General features: G+C 39.0%; 1 protein-coding gene across 2 annotated transcripts in view; it reads left to right on the forward strand.

Moving 5' to 3' along the window:
• Positions 1-19,172, forward strand: part of GRID1 (glutamate ionotropic receptor delta type subunit 1) — a 661,414-nt gene that overhangs the window by 623,379 nt on the left and 18,863 nt on the right. For both annotated transcript variants that reach the window (XM_075610565.1, XM_075610566.1), the window contains exons 13-14: positions 6,004-6,199; positions 17,030-17,196. In XM_075610565.1, coding sequence (XP_075466680.1) covers positions 6,004-6,199; positions 17,030-17,196 — 363 coding nt within the window. The remainder of the gene's footprint in view (positions 1-6,003; positions 6,200-17,029; positions 17,197-19,172) is intronic.

Raw genomic sequence — 19,172 nt, forward strand, 5'->3', positions numbered from 1 at the left:
GAGAGTGACAGAGAGGGGAGAGAGAGAGATACAGAGAGACAGAGAGGGGAGAGCCAGAGAGGGGAGAGCCAGAGAGGGGAGAGACAGAGAGGGGAGAGACAGAGAGGGGAGAGACAGAGAGGGGAGAGACAGAGTGGGGAGAGACAGAGTGGGGAGAGACAGAGAGTGGAGAGAGGGGAGAGACAGAGAGAAAGAGAGACAGAGAGGGGAGAGACAGAGAGACAGAGAGGGGAGAGACAGAGAGACAGAGAGGGGAGAGACAGAGAGACAGAGAGGGGAGAGATGGAGAGACAGAGAGGGGGGAGAGACAGAGAGGTGGAGGAGAGACAGAGAGGTGGGGGGAGAGACAGAGAGGTGGAGGAGAGACAGAGAGGTGGGGGGAGAGACAGAGAGGTGGGGGGAGAGACAGAGAGGTGGGGGGAGAGACAGAGAGGAGGGGGGAGAGACAGAGAGGGGGGGAGAGACAGAGAGAGGAGAGAGACGGGGGGCAACTGACTGACCTGGGGGGTAACTGACTGAGGGGGGGTAACTGACTGACTGGGGTGGGGGGGGTGGGATGACTGACTTTAACAGACTGGGTGGAGGAGTGGGGGGGTGACTGACTGACTGGGGCTGTGGGGCGACTGGGTGGGGTGACTGACTGGCTGGGGTGGTGACTGACTGGGTGGGGGGGTGGGTTGACTGACTGGGTGGGGGGATGGTATGACTGACACTATGACTGACTGGGTGACTTTTGACTGACTGGGTGGGGGGTGGGGTGACTGACTGGGTGGGGGGGTGGGGTGACTGACTGGGTGACTGGGTGGAGGGGTGACTGGGTTTGGGGGACTGATTCGGTGGGGGGTGACTGACTGGGTGAGGGGGGAGGTGACTGACTGGATGGGGGGGGGTGACTGGGTGGGGGGGGTGACTGGATGGGGGGGTGACTGACTGGGTGGGGGGTTATCTCTGGTGTCCTGCACACACACTTCTCTCCCTCCCATACACACACACACACAATCTCTCTCCCCCATACACACACACACACACTCAATCTCTCTCATACCCATACACACAACCACACGGGAAGGGACGTGCGCCGGAGGGGAGAGAGGGGGGGGGAACACCCCGCTACTTCCTCGCACGAGCAGTGGGAGCACCGAGGGTAGAGAAACACCGGCAACTGCAATATCTTCAGACTCGCGTGGGCAGCGGGAGCACCGAGGGGAGAGAAACACCGGCAACTGCAATATCTTCAGACCCGCGTAGGCAGCGGGAGCACCAGAGGGGAGGGGGGGGGAGAGAAACACCTCTGCTACCTCAGTATGTTCCGACCAGCGCAGGCAGCGGGAACACTGGAAGTAGGGGGAGAGAGAAACACCCCGGCTACTACAGTATGTGACCCGCGCGGGCAGCGGGAACACTGGAGGGGGGAGGGAAACACCCCGGCTACTACAGTATGTTCCGACCCGCGCGGGGGGGGATGTATCTGTGTATCAGTGTATACAGTATATAAATATTTAAAGTGTATTAAATTCCCCCCACCTGAAGCATCTGTCCAAACTCCTCCATGACCGGATCAAAAATTGTAAATTATAGGAGCTGACACAATTATACAGGAGGATATGAAGAGGAGGAGGAAGAGGAGGAGCAGCAGCAGACGACACACACGCACGCACTCACCCCCCCCCCATTACTTACCCATGCAGAAAGGGCGGTTTGAAGTCCTGGCAACTCCATCCCGCGTCACAGCCAATCAGCTACGATTTTTTTATTTTTCGATTTTTTTATTTTCTAGCAGGGGATTTTTTTTTTTGCAGAGCAGGGGAAAGGGGACTGGCCACGAGCCAATATCCGATCACAGCTGGCGACCGGGTTTGTCGAGCACTGTGTGTGTGTGTGTGTATGTGTGTGTGTGTGTGTGTGTGTGTGTGTGTGTGTGTGTGTGTGTGTGTGTGTGTGTGTGTGTGTGTGTATGTATATATATATATATATATATATATATATATATCTTAGTGCCATTAGCTTTCCTGAAGAGGCAGTTCCATTTACTTTGCAAATCTCAGTTACATTTCAAATAATTGACTGAAATTTAAATTTGTATTTCTTAATTTTGTTTACTTACCTACCCTCGGTTTCAGAGCGATGACTAAGTTTGTCTATCAGGCAAAATGGAAGCAGGCTTAGGCTTCCTCTGGCGGACAATAAAACGTTGTGGCATCATTGGGAAATTACTTTCTGACTTTCTATCCATGTCACATGGACATTTTTTAATTTTATTTCGGCATAAATAAATATCTTGTAAACTGGGGTAAAGACAAAAATCTTTTTTTTGTGGGGATTGCGTCAACATCAGACATTATAACTTCGATAACCTGATTCTGTATACTGGTGGTTCTGAGAAAGACTCCTTAAAATACTGTACAGCAAACCTGTTTCTGATCCTTCAACCTTTAAAGTGTCTATTATTGGTAGAGACGATGAGGAGAGAAGAATAGTGATAATTTACAGTTACAGGGCACTTGAAGCTCACAGATTTCTAAGCATTAGAATGAATGGAAAAATCAGTTTATCTTCATAGGTCTGTTTCAGATATTCAGTAAACGTTCCTATGGGTGTACTAAAATAAAATGATTAATCTCACTCAGGCAGAGTTATAATGCTATATTTTAGAGAATCCTGATATCAGTCATTCATTAGAGACCTTGTCAAGCAACATTATTTAAATCAATATTTTTCCAGAAACTACTAGAGGATTTCACAAGGATGTGATCAGCATAATCATGATGCTAAAAACATACGTAAAGGAAATTACTGAAAAAAACTTTATCTTAGATCATATATATTGAGTATCATCAGGTAGGGTTATAACCAAGCACTTTGTTTATGATATGGTTTGAAATTTGGGATTCATTACCGTTTACTCCAATCCTCCCTGCCATAATGGCATGCCTGTCATACAACTAGGGCAGGGCTGGCTAACTCCAGTCCTCAATGGCCACCAACAGGTCAGGATTTAAGGATATCCCAGATTCAGCAAAGGTGGCTATTAGATGATAAGAATCCTAGGTTGTCCCAAAGTTAGATGTGTAGCAACTACTGTAGTGCCAATGTACTGTGCTACCCATACAGAATATACGTACATCAGCTTCTTTATTGACAAAATAAACAATTAATTGAAAACACAGTGTGTGTCATCTGATTACAAAATGTATTCAATGCTTCCCACCAGTGCCACTCATTGTACAGAATACTTATTTTCCTTTCTGGCATTCAGTGTAGGTTAAAACCTTGGCACCTCCCACAAAAGTTTGTGGAAACAAAATTGCTGTAGATTTAAAAAGTATATATCACTTGATATTCAGTGGAGGAAAAGCAAATTAATTAACAGCAGAAAACCAATGTTTATGCAACGCCATATTTTCTGAGGAGCAGCACTATCACTCAACTCTCCAATTCGACTGTAAGCTCTTCATCCCAAATTCTCCTTGCACGTGGCACCCCATTTCCACTGATCTTCTGTATAAAAAAAGACCTACCAAATACGAATTCAGTACATTGGTTTTATAGGAGGCTAAGCAAATAAGTTAACAAAAAACTAATGGTAGTTATTTTAAACCTTTACACGATCTCTGAAACAGCTGCTTGGATGTCAATGTTAATCACGTGTTCCACAGCACTATTTTATTGAGTAACTGAACTGACATCTGAAGCTCCATCGTACAATTATAGTGGCTTAAATAAACATTCTTAAGTATTTTTACGTTTTGGAAGAACATACAGTTTTGTGCACCAATCTGTCAAATTCCATCTAAAAAAAAAAAAGAAGAAGTAGAAACAGTACCAGAAGATTTAGCATTTAGAGAATAAATCATGCTGGTAACTTGTGTAAACTGTACCTATAAAATATTATGTGCTGTACTAAAAACACTGTAGAGCTATATATAAAAATATTATTTATGCCTGTGTCCTAACATTATTAGAATATTTTATACTTTTTACATATAAGCTGAAAACCCTCCCAGTAAAAACAGGTTCTCTTCTAATTATAATTGAACTAAAGGATTCTCTTAGAGTCTCTTTAAAAAAAAAAAAAAAATCATTTATTTTAGGAACAAGGGAGAAACACAATGTTTCTGGTTCGACACAATGTTTCTGGTTCAACACAATGTTTCTGGTTCAACACCGACCTTTACATACAAGCTGAAGTCACCACATATGACCATAAAACCTTTTGTTGTTTGGTTATTATACTGCTATGGTGCAGACTTTGTGTTAGAGATGCAGTCACAATTATCAGCATGCAAAGTAGTTTCAATAAAGTAAAAAACCTCAACAATGCCCCACCCTCCCCATTTTTACTTCATAAGTCAGAATCTGTTTGCTTGGTGCAATCTAGCCTACTCCCAATATATATTGGGAATATGTATCAATGAAAAAGTGGTGCAATTCTGGGGCAAAGAAACCTGCACAATATGTATCAAAGAGAAATATCTCATTAAAAATCAGTAGGATTTGTTCTTTGATACTGTACATCTGGTGCAGTTAGTTTTTTCCAAGAGTTGTTCCACTTTTGCATTGATACATACTGTACAGTATGATCTGACGTGTTATGAATATTACATGCAAAGAGTACAAGTAATGCATATGCATGTAGTCCTTGTTTGTACTGTATGTATGCGTGAGCAGGGAATTACATATATAGATATATGGACATGAAAATGTGCCTAAGGGGGGCACAGAAAAGATCCCTTTAATAGGCGCACTGCAGACCTTTATATAATAATGTAGTCTGGGGTGAAAAAGTGTGTACAAAAATAAGTTTATTAATAAATATGCTTTAAAAACGTGTGTGGTGTTGTACTTCCTATAATAAAAATAGACAGATAGTCTATATGTTCTACTCTGGTCACCCAGTTGATAAAGGTAGCAGAATATGACTGATGGCAATAGGCATGTGCTACAAATCAGATATACTCTCAATGGTGAAGCTGGTTGTGTGATACAGATCAGAAGGTATAGGGTTTATAGTTTCACTGTATAGGCTTAATAGCTATTAGTTGAGATAAATTCCCAAATACCATGGATGGAAGAGGAAGACAGGATTAGTAAAACCTGTTTAATCTGTCTCTGTAACACAGCAAATTCAAAGTATACCAGTTAATTATGTTTATAAAATAACTATTTGCACCATGGTAAAAGGAGTAGAGTAGCTATGGTTACTCCTCACATAGCTCGTAGTGGTATGTTCGGAAAAGTAAGTAAGTCTTACTGCGCCTGCGTCACATAGGTTCACTGGCACTGTGTACCTGGTAATGTGTGTAATAAATGTCTCTGTTTATACATCCACTACTAAAATAATACCAGTTGGTAGGATTACTCTGTAGTGCAGTTATCAGAGGGTCTAAAGTAGAGGAAAAATGAGATTGTTTTGTGAGAAAGTTCAATTATTCTAAGCGCAGATTTTTGTATACATTGCAAAGGAGAAAGTTGTGAGGCAGGGAGGCCTGGTAGTAGTATGTTACAATAATCCAGAAGGGAGCGAATAAGGGCACAAGTTTTAGCTGCAGATTGACAGAGGAAAGTGCAGGTTCTGGCAATATTGCAGAAGACAAGGCGACAAATTTCAGCTATGCCGTGAATGTGAATGGAGATGGAAAGGGAGGAGTCAAATGTTCTTGGCTTGAAGAACTTACCGTTTAGCTTTTTAGAAACAGATGCACTGGTGGATCAATTGACTTTAAGACTTTCTTAAGATCTCAAAAAACTGACACTAGATCAACTACATTAACCATAAACTATCCTCAACGGAAAAATACATATTTATCTATTATTGAAACCTCTCAAAAAGAGCATGTGCAAGAAGTGAACTAATGTAGACCTAAATTCTATAATCATTTGGGGGTGGACAGGTAAATGAATTTAACATTCATACATTTCAATAGACAATAGCAAACGTGTGGATATAATAATGAGCATAATTTGTTGTATACATGCTTATATTTCTTCTGACTTCCATTGTAGAACGTTTCAAGACTTGGCAAAACAAATGGATCTGTCCTATGGGACTGTTAGGGATTCATCAGTATATGAATACTTTAAGGCAAAAGGCACCAACCCTTTGGAACAAGACAGCACTTTTGCAGAACTATGGAGAACTATTAGCAAGAACAATGGGGCTGACAATTGTGTATCCAGCCCTTCTGAAGGTATCAGAAAGGTAAGAGAAACTGTTGTCATTAACAATTGACATACTGTATAATAGGACTGAAAGTAAAACCATTGTTTGCAATGTGTAGTGTAGATTAATTGTGATACCTTGTAAGTCACCAACATGGGAGTTTTAAATAGCTAACATCTTAGTGTACAGAGCTTTTAAAACCTCAAAGATTCCTTTTCAAGATGTTCTTTAACAAGCGCACTAAAAAAGATGCAAAATATCTCGAGCTGCTTTCAAAGTTTGTTCTGTGGAAGGGACTCAGATAAATGTTGGTCCAATGCATCGAATAATTCAATAATTACTAAATGACTCCTCTGCAATCCCATCCTAAAAAAATATCTAGCATTCTTTTTTCCCCCCATTCACCTTTCCTTCAGAATCATAAAATGATGGCTTATGTATTGTGGCAGGATGACTATAGTTAGTGAGTAGGCAACATAATTCTTCCGGGGAAATACAGCAATATGCTGGTGGGTTTATTTGTCCAAAAATATAACAAAACAATGGGTGCTCTGTCCCTTTAAGTAAAACAAAACATAAACCAAAAACCTATCCCTGTTAGGGGAACTAACTAAACAAAAGTTCATTCTTTCTACCTGGCTGGCTAGCTAAACTAGACCAGACCAACAATATTCAGTAACACCACTTTGCTCCTTACCTGGGAGCTTTAATCCCCTCGGGACAGCATGGAATTTAATCCCCTCGGGACAGCGGGACAGCATAAATATGAGCAGCCTGTGTCTGTTGGTCAGCTCTCCTCTGTCCTCTGTCAGTGTCTGAGAGAGACTGCTGCCCAAGAGGCATTTCCTCCTCCTCTTTTAAAAGCAGGTGAACTTACTTAATTAGGATCATATGTGAACTGCCTAATCATTGGGGTTAACTCCTCGCATAGTGGAAAGCAGGCATACTGCCACCTCCAACTAATGTATACGGAGTCTATAATTCTGTCACAGTATGTATGTCTTTATTTATATAGCGTCATTAACGTGCATAGTGCTTCACAGTAGTAATACACGTGACAATCATACAAATAACAAATAGTACAAATAACAGATGGGAAGAAGAGCGTCAGACATAAAAGTAATATTTCGGAAGAGGTGTCCCTGCCCTGAAGAGCTTACAATGTAATTGGTAGGTAGGAAGAACGTACAGAGACAGTAGGAGGGTGTTCCTGTAAGTGCATCTGCAGGGGGCCAAGGTTTATGCATCAGGTCTAAAGTATCAGCCATGGAGCTCATATGCTTCATTTTAAGGTGGGTCTTAAAGGTGGATAGAGAGCCTTGCCAGGCAGTAGCTACAAAGACTAATAGGATATTATCGTGCATAAAATAAGTATGGATGGAAGAAAAGACCGCATAATATTGCTACTGTACAAATCCTTGGTAAGGCCACACCTTGAATATGGAGTACAGTTTTGGGCTTTGCTCAAAAAAAACCCCCAAAAAACCCAAAAAAAAACAGATTATGGAACTGGAAAAATGTGGGGTTCTGTGTTCTAACAATTCTGATTTCAATGAATAAAACATAATTCCTATCTACTGTATATCTGAGTAAAGTGAGAGTTGGCAGTGCCACTGCTGCCATTAAGGCAGAACAAATATGAGCTAACGGCCATTGCCATCTTAACGTATGTCTTATGAATAATTTTCTACACTAGTGTCTGACAGAGTTTAAAATGTTATTTTCTTATTCTCTTTCATCTACAGTCTGTTGTTTATTTTAAAACATTTATTGTAACAACACTGCGTTTATTTTACCACATTTGTATTTTAAGTAAAGCATTATGCGTCATTTTCAATTTGTATGGTCTTTTCTATTCTAAATAGACATAAAGAACAAATGGCAGAAAGATACCGTTTTACCTTATTTTAAAGCTTGATATGTACTTCAACAATAGTGTATTTCATAAAAAATACAATTTGTCTCCTAAAATTATTAGTGGCATATATTAGTATGTCTTTCATCATGTTCTTACATTTGGTGCACCTTTTCTTATTCTTTTTACTGTGTGCTTCATGTTCATACCTATGCATACATTAAGGATTATTTGAGTCTACAGTACTTACATTTGAATTATTTCAAACCTAAAATATTATTAGATCTTAATCTAAGTCCTAATAATAAATGAAGATAACCTGATCAAACAAATGACACAAAACATGATACTTTTTCAACATTTATTTATCCACTAATGATTCAACATTCAATATCTGTGTGTGAAGAAGTATGTGAATCTTTAGATTCAGTACCTGGTGGCACCCCCTTGATCAGCAATGACTTCAACTAAGCATTTTCAGTTACTGCAGGTCAGTCTCTCACATCGTTTTTGAGGAATTTTGGCCCATTCCTCCTTACAGAACTGCTTCAACTCAGTGATATTTGAGGACTTCCTTGCATGGACAGCTCGCTTCAGGTCCTGCCACAACATTTCAATGCGGTTTAGGTCCGGACTTTGACTACGCCATTCTAAAATGTGGAATTTCTTCTTCTGCAGTCATTCTTTAGTCGATCTGCTTGAAAATTTAGGATCATTGTCTTGCTGCATGTTTCCCTTTCACTTCAGCTTCGTCTCACGGATGGATGGCCTGACATTCTCCTCTAGATTCTTCAGATACAATGCAGAATTCATGGTTATGTCAGTGATGGCAAGCTGTCCAGATCCGGAGGCAGAAAAGCAGCCGCAAATCATCACACCCCACCACCATGCTTAACGTTGTGATGGTTGGGATGAGGTTCTTCTGTTTGAATGCAGTGTTTGGTTTTTCGCCAAACATAAAAGTTTCTCATTGAGGCCAAAAAGTGCTTCCTTTGATTCGTCTGTGCAGAGAACATTGTTCCAGAAGTGTTTTGGATCATCTATGTGCTCTTTGGCGAACTTCACTCTGGCAACAATATTCTTTTTAGAGAGCAGTAGTTTCCTCCTGGATATCTGTCCATGAACACCATTCTTGTTCAATCTTTTTCTGATAGTTGAGTCATGAACACTCACATTAGCCAATGTGAGAGTGGTCTTCAGATCCTTGGATGTTTCTCTGGAGTTCTTTCTGACTTCCTGGATTAGTTGACGGTTTGTTCTTGGAGAGATTTTGGTAGGACGACCACTTGGTCAAGTGACTGTGGTCTTGAACTTTCTCCAGTGTGTCTGACAGTGGATTGGTGGATCACCAAATCCTTAGAAATGTTTTGTACCCTTTCTAGATGGATGAGCATCAATAACTGCTTTTCTGAGGCCCTCAGAGATTTATTTTGATCGTGGCATGGTATGCTTTCACACACCTGTATGGTGAAAACCAAACACACAAAGTTTTTCATCTTTATATAGGGTGGGGCCTCCCAAACTCACCACTGTAGATCTACCTAATTATTTAAACACCTGATTGTAATTATTCCCTTTAATTTAGCTGATAAAAACAGGGTCTCACTTACTTTTGCACATACCCTGACTCTTAATTACTCATTGTTTGTATAATTTATACATCATTTTGTTTCAAATAACAGGGGATTGGTTAATATAAACCCTATGGCTATTTACGAAAAGACTGGTTTCGATTCAAGAAGGTGATCATGGAAAAACTATGGAATTTCTGTAATTATCAGTGGGGTTCCCAAACTTTTCTCGCCACTATAATTTGCTTATGTGCACTACAGACAACATCCAAACCTCCAACTTCACCCCTGCCATAATTTTGTTTGGGGGTAAACATCAAAATCGCTTTTATACATTAATGCACCAAGATGAATTAATTTTAGTTACATAGTTATACCATTACATAATTATATAGTGTAGTTACATAGCTACATAGTAGATTACATTGAAAAATGACATACATCCATCAAGTTCAACCTGTGCTCAATTGAAACAACAGATACTTAGGCAAACAAAAATCACCAGGGAAATACTGTATCATCTAATGATATCTCATAAGGGGAAAATAAATTCATTTCTGACTCCAAATATTGGCAATCAGATTTCTCCCTGGCACAATATCCTTCCCATGTTTACTTATTTGGTATATCTCTGTACAGTATACCTTTAATTTCTAAAACGATGTCCAAACTTTTCTGAAGATATCCATTACATCTGCCATAACAGTCTCCCTGAGTAATGAATTCCACATTTTAACAGTCCTTACTATAAAAAAAAACCTTTCATTTGTTGCTGGTACAATCTCCTTTCCTTTAACCTTCACTTTTACATAAAAAGTGCCTTTATCGATGCTTTATACATAGGCCCTAATATATGTAATCTACGGGACTATATTTCAGGCTCTCTCTAAAATGTGTATCTTATTGTCTAAGACAACCAACATTGTCTCACCAAGACCCTTCTTCTTGAACTGTTGTTAGTTATACAGTACCATGTTCCGTAAGCCCCTTTGATGTCCTGTTGCTGCATGGCTGGATACCTATAAAACTTGAGAAAGAGTAGAGATAAGAACTAGAGGTAAATATATATTGACATGAAGATGTCTCAATATAAGGCCTTTTGACTTATTTTTGTGAAATTAGGATTCTTGCGGTATAAACCTTTGAGTGAAATAGAAAAAGAAGATGAAGGACAAAACGTTATTGAAATGATTGTTTTGCATATGTTTGGAGGAATTCATGGACTATGTAATTATAAGTAATTCATGATATTGTACTAGCAAAGTAGTAGAGAGTGGGCACAGGTGACACTGGTATTTACATAAATAAGCATCTTTTATTTCAAATGTAATCTTCTCAAAGCTTCATTTTGTTCTGATGGAATTATTACAATTATCTTGTCTAGATATGTCTACAGATAAAAGGATGTGGTTTTCTAAACATAGATGCTAATAGAACATCATGACATGAGAATGAGCTTTCTGGCAGAACATTTCAAGGTTGGAATTTTAGAAGTGCAGAGAGAATTATTCAACTTAAAAGCCAAAGATTGTCAGTCGTAATGATTCTTGTAATGTAAGGGCAGGTCGTTTCAAAAAGTTGGTGGGTGATATCTTTTGAAATCAAGACAATGAATGACATTTTACATCCATCTTAATCAATAAACATAGAATTGCTGCCCATTAATGTGTATAAGCCGATGGTGATTTTCAAAATTCCAAGGCTGCATTTCCATCAAAAGCATGTCTTTTTATTGAGAGATTCTTAGGTTTTCATATTACACAGAACTTTAATCATTCCCTCAATGTGCTGTGGAATATCTATAATTTCCTGGATGAAAACTCTTCAGGATTCATCATTTATTTTGCTGGCAAAAACAAGTTTCTGCACTAAACTGGGATAAATCTGAATACTAAATCACTGCCCCAACATCTACTCTGTTGGTGTCAATCAATCATTAGCAGACACCTACATTTAAGTAATATATTTTAAAGCAGCAATCCCATCTGGGGACTTTGCTTCAGTTTATCTGAACAGGGGGGGGTTCTACGTGGTCTTCTGACATCTGGGGACCCTCCTATTTGGACACACACAAAAAAAACTGCAAATATGGCTGCGGGGTCACCTATCAAAAATCAGCAATGTCATCTGCTGTAGAGCCCTGATTGCGTGGCCATTTTTGGGTCTACCATTTTGTCTGGTAGACACCTTCCTCACCGCTCCCAATCTGAGGAGTCCGTGGCTGTTGGCAGACCATCGATCAGCTCTTGGGCCAGGGTTCAAGAAAAAAAAACTGAACACCTTTTTGGGAGGATTGCTCTTTTAAGTAACTCTCTAAAGGCTACAGCCCCAGTGCTCCCTGCCGAACGCGTGCCTGGCGGCATGTGCGCAGATTACAGCCACGATCTGCGGTCTGTAGGGGAGCGATGGGATGTGCGAGGGGGTGTGGCAATGACGGGGGGCACAGCCATGGTGGGGCATATCTGCCCTTGCATTTGCTCCCGCCTAGCAATTGACCGCGTTGTGGCACGGGAAGACAAAATTCCTGTCTTCCTTGCCAGTGTACACGTCACAGCGCTTTGCGTGCCCACACACACATGGCCACTGGGTCCTTTCTCATAGAGGGCTGTGCTGTGGTGTGTGGCATGCACGCATGCGCCGTAGTGGCCACTGGGGACCTGGCCTTAGAGTACAATTTGAGGAATAGATATTGAATGGATTCCTGTATTTTGCATTTTAATAAATGTATATTTTTTAAAATGTAAAATTACATAGAGAAGAATCCCCTTGATGTGGCACAAAGGCACCTGATGGATTTAAAACACACTTTTATTGATGATTAATTAAAATAATCGGAGGTGTAAGGGGTGGCGAACGAAACAAACAAATAAACATGTAAATAAAATCACGAACGAAACAAACAAACAAATAAACATGTAAATAAATTTGCACAGGGGACCTCAGTAGCTAAAATTGATTATTTTAAGTTTCCAAGATACTTTCTGTAAGTTGGATATTAAAAAATAGCCACCGTGGTCATCAACTAGGAAGCCACAACTTCATGCCCCCCAATTATGTTGTTGCTTCCTATTGGACCCCAGGACCAAGGCCAATGTGGTGGCCATTTTGATTTCCTAAATCGGAGATAAAAAACTGGCAACTAGATGTGTAAGTATCTCAGGAACTGGTGGGGGGTTCTTGAGCTAAAAAAAATAGGGCAGTTCAGCTCCAGAGGAACCCCAGCTCAAAGTCCGTAAACCCCCCCCCCCCCCCCCCCCAACAATATTCCCAAAATAAAATGAATTACAGGTCTGGCAGCAAAAGCATTATAGCACTAACTCGTCCTCCAATTAACATTTTTTTTTCTTGAACAAGGGAGTTCCATCGATGTTTATTCATCACCTTCTCATACCTCAGTTTAAGAGATATTCACCAGGGAAATCCCAGTGTTACGTATGGCACTAGCTGCCAGCAGAGAGAATGCATCACTGTGATTTTCCCCTCACTGGCTAGTTCACCAGCAATGACTGGTAGACATTTTGATTTCCCTTGGTGCCCGGAAATCACTGAACTGTGCCTGAACTTGAGGGGTCCTTGGTTACAGACATTCAGATTTGTTCCGGAGGACCTCCTGCTTCATGTTGGTTGGTTGGTTAGTTACTTAGCCAAGTTTATTACACAAGCTTTCCACATGAACAGTCATCCATGACATGTCACAGTAGACCACAGTACCTGAAATATATTTCAGAATGCTTGATATTACTGCTACAGTTAATTTGTATTCTTATGGATACTTAATTTTGGATCTTTAATAAAAAATTAAAGGATATGCTCAGAGAAGCTCCGAGTTCATTTTTACAAGGAGCTGAATTTATACATTGGTGCACCAAGACGCATGAATTTGTTACTCGTCTGTGCATCAGTTTTACACAAAAATTACCTTTAGTGATGCTTTATGCATAGATTCCATAGTTACTAACTTGTAACGCGTAATCATGAGAAGAACTGCATCTTTCTGCTGCGGACATGAAAACATTGCTTTAACCCCTTGAATGCCCCAATATGTACTCACTATGTCATGGGGACTGGCACTCCAAGTGCCCTATGACGTTGTGACTACATCATGTTCAAAGGGCTTGTTTTTTCTACGTTCAATCGTGTCCTGTATTCCCATGAAGCACAAGACGTGATCTAACCAGTGAGGAAATAGAGGAGGATTCCTCCTCTTTGGTTTCCTCCAAAATGGGCGCTGCAGCCACATGACCACTATTAAAAGGAGACAGTTTGAAAAAGAACAGTATCATATATAAATGTATATTTATATGTATATCTGTGTATGCAACACAGTATATACATTTATTAAAAATGCCAAATATTGTAGTTATCATTGTAACTTTTAAAGACGTTTAAATATATTCTGAAACAAAATATTTTTCGTGTTTGTTTTCCCCAGAGTAAAAAGGAAGTCAACATGTCTGAAAAACATTACATTGCCTGTATGTACAGCTCAATCCATTATAGCGCGATCCGCTACAACGCAGAACCGCATATAACGCGGTCTGCGTGTGGCTCCTGATCTACATTTCGCCGTGCGAAACTTACCGGCATCTAGATCTCTCTCCTCTCCCTGCTTTATAGGGCTGTGTCCAGATGCACAGCATTTACGAAGCAGAGGAGTGTCACATGACACAACACACTACAGCATGTGGAATTATTTTTTTTAAACACACACACACACAAAAACCCTACTCTGCACTCCAAGTCTACGTAAGTGCCGCGCACGTGGACACAGCCCTATGAATGAAGCAGGGAGAGGAGTGAAGAGAGAGAGAGCTGACAGCTGCAGAGAGGAGATAGCTGCAGATGCTGGCAAGTCCTCGCGGCGAAATTTTATAAAGTGATCCCGGTTATATTGCGGTCTCATTCTGTGGACCCCGAGGACCACGTTATAACGGGGTTCAGCTGTATGATTATTTATATATGTATACACTACACAATACTTTATCCAACTAACATACATATACTAATACATATACTGCTGATTCTGAGAAACTGTTCAACCTTTGTATATTTGTACATATCAGGCATTAAAAAATAATATTAAAAGTGGTTGACATTAATATTAAAGTCAATGAGATGCAGCCACTAGATCCATTTCTTTAGCTAAGTGCTGCTTTTTTCTTCTAAAAATCTGACATTGGCGCCATAGAAAGGACTTTTCTGTTGAATGATTTCAAACTGTAAGCAATTTTTTAATGAAAGCCAAAAATGCGAAAACAAGTGATAACATAAAAACTATGAAAGATTAAGAAGCTCAGACTATATTAAATGTGTACTCACATCACCTTGATCCGTACAGCAAAAGAATGACTAAACACATATTTATTTTTGTCTCTAAAATGCAACTTTAGTATTGATTCATTGAGGCTCCACATACAGAACCCCTATAAGCTCATATTGAACCCCCAAAATAACCACAACATATATATAGGAGTGCTACTGAGCATGGCAATATATATTTAAAACCAGAGACAGAACATGAAACACAGGCAGAGCCCAGTGCTACATCTATTCACACAAATACACGGTACAGAGTGCCTATATATATATATATATATATAGATATCTTTTGAATAAAAATGGTCTTTTAGTTTAACTCTTTGGCCAAAGTGTCGTAAGCCCTTGAGCCCCTCCAAGGCAGACCACGTCTCCAGAGTCCTAACACTAATACAAATTCTTAATAACCTGTACATTACCTGGAAGAATGATTTATAATAAATCTGTCAAAATTAGTTGCATAGTTCTAAGTCTGATTGAAGTTCTTATTAACCTGTATAATACCAGGAAAAGCACTCTGTATTAGATTTGTCGCAATCAAACTGCATGCAAGTTCCCATGAGTGTGGAAGGTGAAATGGAGTGAGCTTTAACTATTTAAAAGTCGGAGGGGTGAGCTTCAAACCTGGGAAGGAGGATTTCATTTCATTGAGGCTCCATAATGCAATCCCAACATACTGTATGATTGAGCTAAGCTGAAATCAGAACTGTGTCATACCAGATTTTGGGTTTATGTATCTAGATGGTTTTCCAGAGAATATTTGGGTTTTATAAGTTGTACAAGAAATTCAACAGGTAGTGGGGAACATACCACAGATCATGTATGGATTAATAAAATTCAATGCATATTAGATCTTACTACAATTATTTTTATATAACAGTATTTCTTCTTTATTATCAGTTGGTGCCGCCATTAACAGCTCCACCATTTAAATCAGTATAACACCTTAAATCTTCAGTAGCTGCCATTTTCAGAAAGTAGTCTAACAAGATATTATTCTTTTTTTTTGCATTTTATTGCAGCAATACGGACACATCCAGATTTCTGCAATAGAATGCAAAAAATAATAATGGCTGATTGTGAAACTACTTTCTGAAAATGGCAGATTCAGAAGATTTCAGATATTAGATTAATAATGTTCATTCGCTACTGTATTATATCAATTTAGCTTTATTTTGACCAGTGTTCCCATTTTATCTCTATGCCACTCAAGAACTAGACTATATAACAATAAATTATGGTGATGTCACATAATATTGAGTGATGTGTTTGTACATTGTTATAACTAGTTTAGAGTTATTTGGTTGATAAAGTAGCTACTTCCTCCCACTTTAAATTACATCCACTGAATCTTTTAACCAACATACCTGAACCCCTGGTTTCACGACATGACAGTATTAGACAAAGCTATACATGTAGAGAATAAAATAATAACCATATCCACCTTGAAAAAGATGAATGTTCACACAAGTCACCGGGACTTAATTATGAAGTTTTGATAATTCTACTACGCGTATATTAGTAAGCCCATTTATTTCAGTAAGAAAGTGGGGATCTGGAAATGCACATTATTTTCAATTCAATCTTTAACCCAGCTATTGTTACAATGACCCTAGTGCATCTAACTACAATATCAGACGAGCAGGTGGATTCTCTAAGTCTACCAATCCTTAACCTACCTCCATCAGTTGCTCCATAATAAGTATTTTTTATCACAGAAGTGAAAACAGATATTATTTAGATAAAGCCATGATGATTACTTTAAATAAACAGAATGTTGGCTTCCAATCCACAGGTTTTTTTTTATTTTATTTTTTAAAGAAAATGACTTAAATTCATCATGTTTGCTGCACAAAGACACTTGGTTATGTGCCAATTAATATGACATTTCACAAGACGTGTAGGTGTATGAACACTAGTCAATCTTGGATGGAAACAATGCTTCATCATCATCAAGGCAGCAAAACATTTATTTTATGAACATTTACTCATAAATTAGTTCCTTCTATTCTGCTGCAATTGTTCTCTCCGGCTCAGGCAGCATTGTTATTAGAAGCAAGGTCTTCTTTTTGGTAAGAGTCCAATGTAAGATCTTATGATGTTTTCTTCTTCCGTGTTTACTTTCAGGCAAAAAAAGGACACTATGCATTCTTATGGGATCTGACCGTGGTGGAATATGCAGCTCTCACAGATGATGAATGCTCAGTGACTGTCATTGGGAACAGTATTAGCAGCAAAGGCTATGGAATAGCACTCCAGCATGGCAGCCCATATAGAGATATATTCTCACAGAGGTAATATAAATGTACTTCTAATTGTTGTTTGGGTTAAACCCTTTGCTGGGGGCACAGTGGTAAATATTTTACATACAGTATTACATCATTTTTTTTAATGTGGTTATTGAATTCCACGTATTGATAAAACACAGCATTGTTTGATAGATAGAAATAGAACCATTTAAGACAAAACAGTGTTTGAATGCAAACTTAACAGATATATATATATTTTCTCTTTCTATACGCTCTTATACTGATGTATATATTTTTTATAGTCTATATATTTTGAAAAAATTTACATTTGCATTATTTCACTCTCTCCATGCAGTACTTTTTTTTACTTCCATGTTTTGGCCATAACGTTTACTATATTTCTCTTTACTTTCATCTATTTTGTACTTCATATGGAAATTGGGGTAAGTTGTTAGATAATTGGAAGGGGTATGTATTGTTCACTAAAACATGAAAGACAATATGCTTCCTAATTGTTTTTCCCTTAAAAGCCGAATAAAGAACAATAATATTTATAGCAAACAAACAGTGATAGACAGCACTCAAAAGAAAGGAATAATGAGTATGATGCAGGTGCAACAGGAACCTAGGGGACCCTAATTCCCCTAAAATCATGAACAAACACAAACAAATGTTCCAGCACTCACTGTCTAGAGTAAAAATGATAATCAACTAGAGGATAATGTCCAAACTATAAATGAATTTAATATGAACACAAGAAAACAATGACTTGGAGTAATGTACCACAATGAAAACAATGCCTCTGATGCCTCTGGGGTGAGGGGTGTGGGGAAAAAACACAGGGAGAGGGAGTAAACAACAGAACACAGAAAGGGGGAAAAAAACACAACATGGGAAGGAGGGTATGCTAGGGGGGCAACGTTTCGAGGTAAGAACCTGTATTTCAAGCCCATTCCCTCTGGTCCAAAGGGACCAAGAGGTACATCCCTAATCCCTCTTTCCCCACCACAACGTCCAGCCCTGTCTCACAATATAATGTAATGTGCCAGACAGCAAAGCACAAAACTAATGAAAGTCCATAAGCAGTAGGTTCCGAACGAGAAAGCAATGTAAAGCAAAAGTCAAACCATCCTTATCAGCAACCTGTCTCTTCTGTGATCCTGCTTTGAGAAGCGCTGGTCAATAATATTTATACTTTAGAGATTAAACTGTATAAATTCTAATTTTGCGGCCATGTATCAGAGTTTGCATCAGTTTTTTTCCACTTGTGTTTGTTAGCACTTTTGGGAGTGGCTTTTGGAGAAGATAGGTGGATCTGCTTGGAGCAATAGTATAATAAGACCTATTGAAATTTGCAGTAAATCGTGCAGGGCTCCATCAACTAAATACACCAGACTTGTGAACCATTTACCTCCAGATATCAGCATCAAATGTGAGAAGTACAAATAAGAAGCTTCATATGAAAAAGTACACATTGATAGAAAACAATTGCACTACCTTGACACATCTCCCCGAATGTCAGATCATATCACCTGTCCTGTGCAGGTATAATCTAGAGGAAGTAACATGTGCTTTTGTAGAAAATAGATAAATAGACAAACAAATACAACATTCCTTATACAACTCACTGCATAGAAAAAGAACTTGATTGTTGTACATCAGGGTGAGCTCCTGTCCTAATCCCATGAGCTATGGACCCATAAATTAACATAAGAATGTCATTTTAATTAAAAGGGCAGTATCTCTTTTTTTGCCACATTATTGGACTGCAGGCTACAAATTATTGTGGAAACATTATTTTCTTAACTGGTACTCCTTTCAGAGGCAATCCAAGCATTTCAAAATAAATATATATATATAATATATATATATATATATATATATTTTTTTTTAATATATGCAACCTTTGATTACCTTTATTGAAAACTAATGACCTAAGCTGCTGGTCGATTGGTTCTACCGTAATCGATCAGCAAAATCCTGTTTCCCAGAGTTCATTAAATAGCTGCCTTTCAGTTTCA

The sequence above is a fragment of the Ascaphus truei genome, chromosome 8 (assembly GCF_040206685.1).
Source record: "Ascaphus truei isolate aAscTru1 chromosome 8, aAscTru1.hap1, whole genome shotgun sequence".
Lineage (NCBI taxonomy): Eukaryota > Metazoa > Chordata > Amphibia > Anura > Ascaphidae > Ascaphus > Ascaphus truei.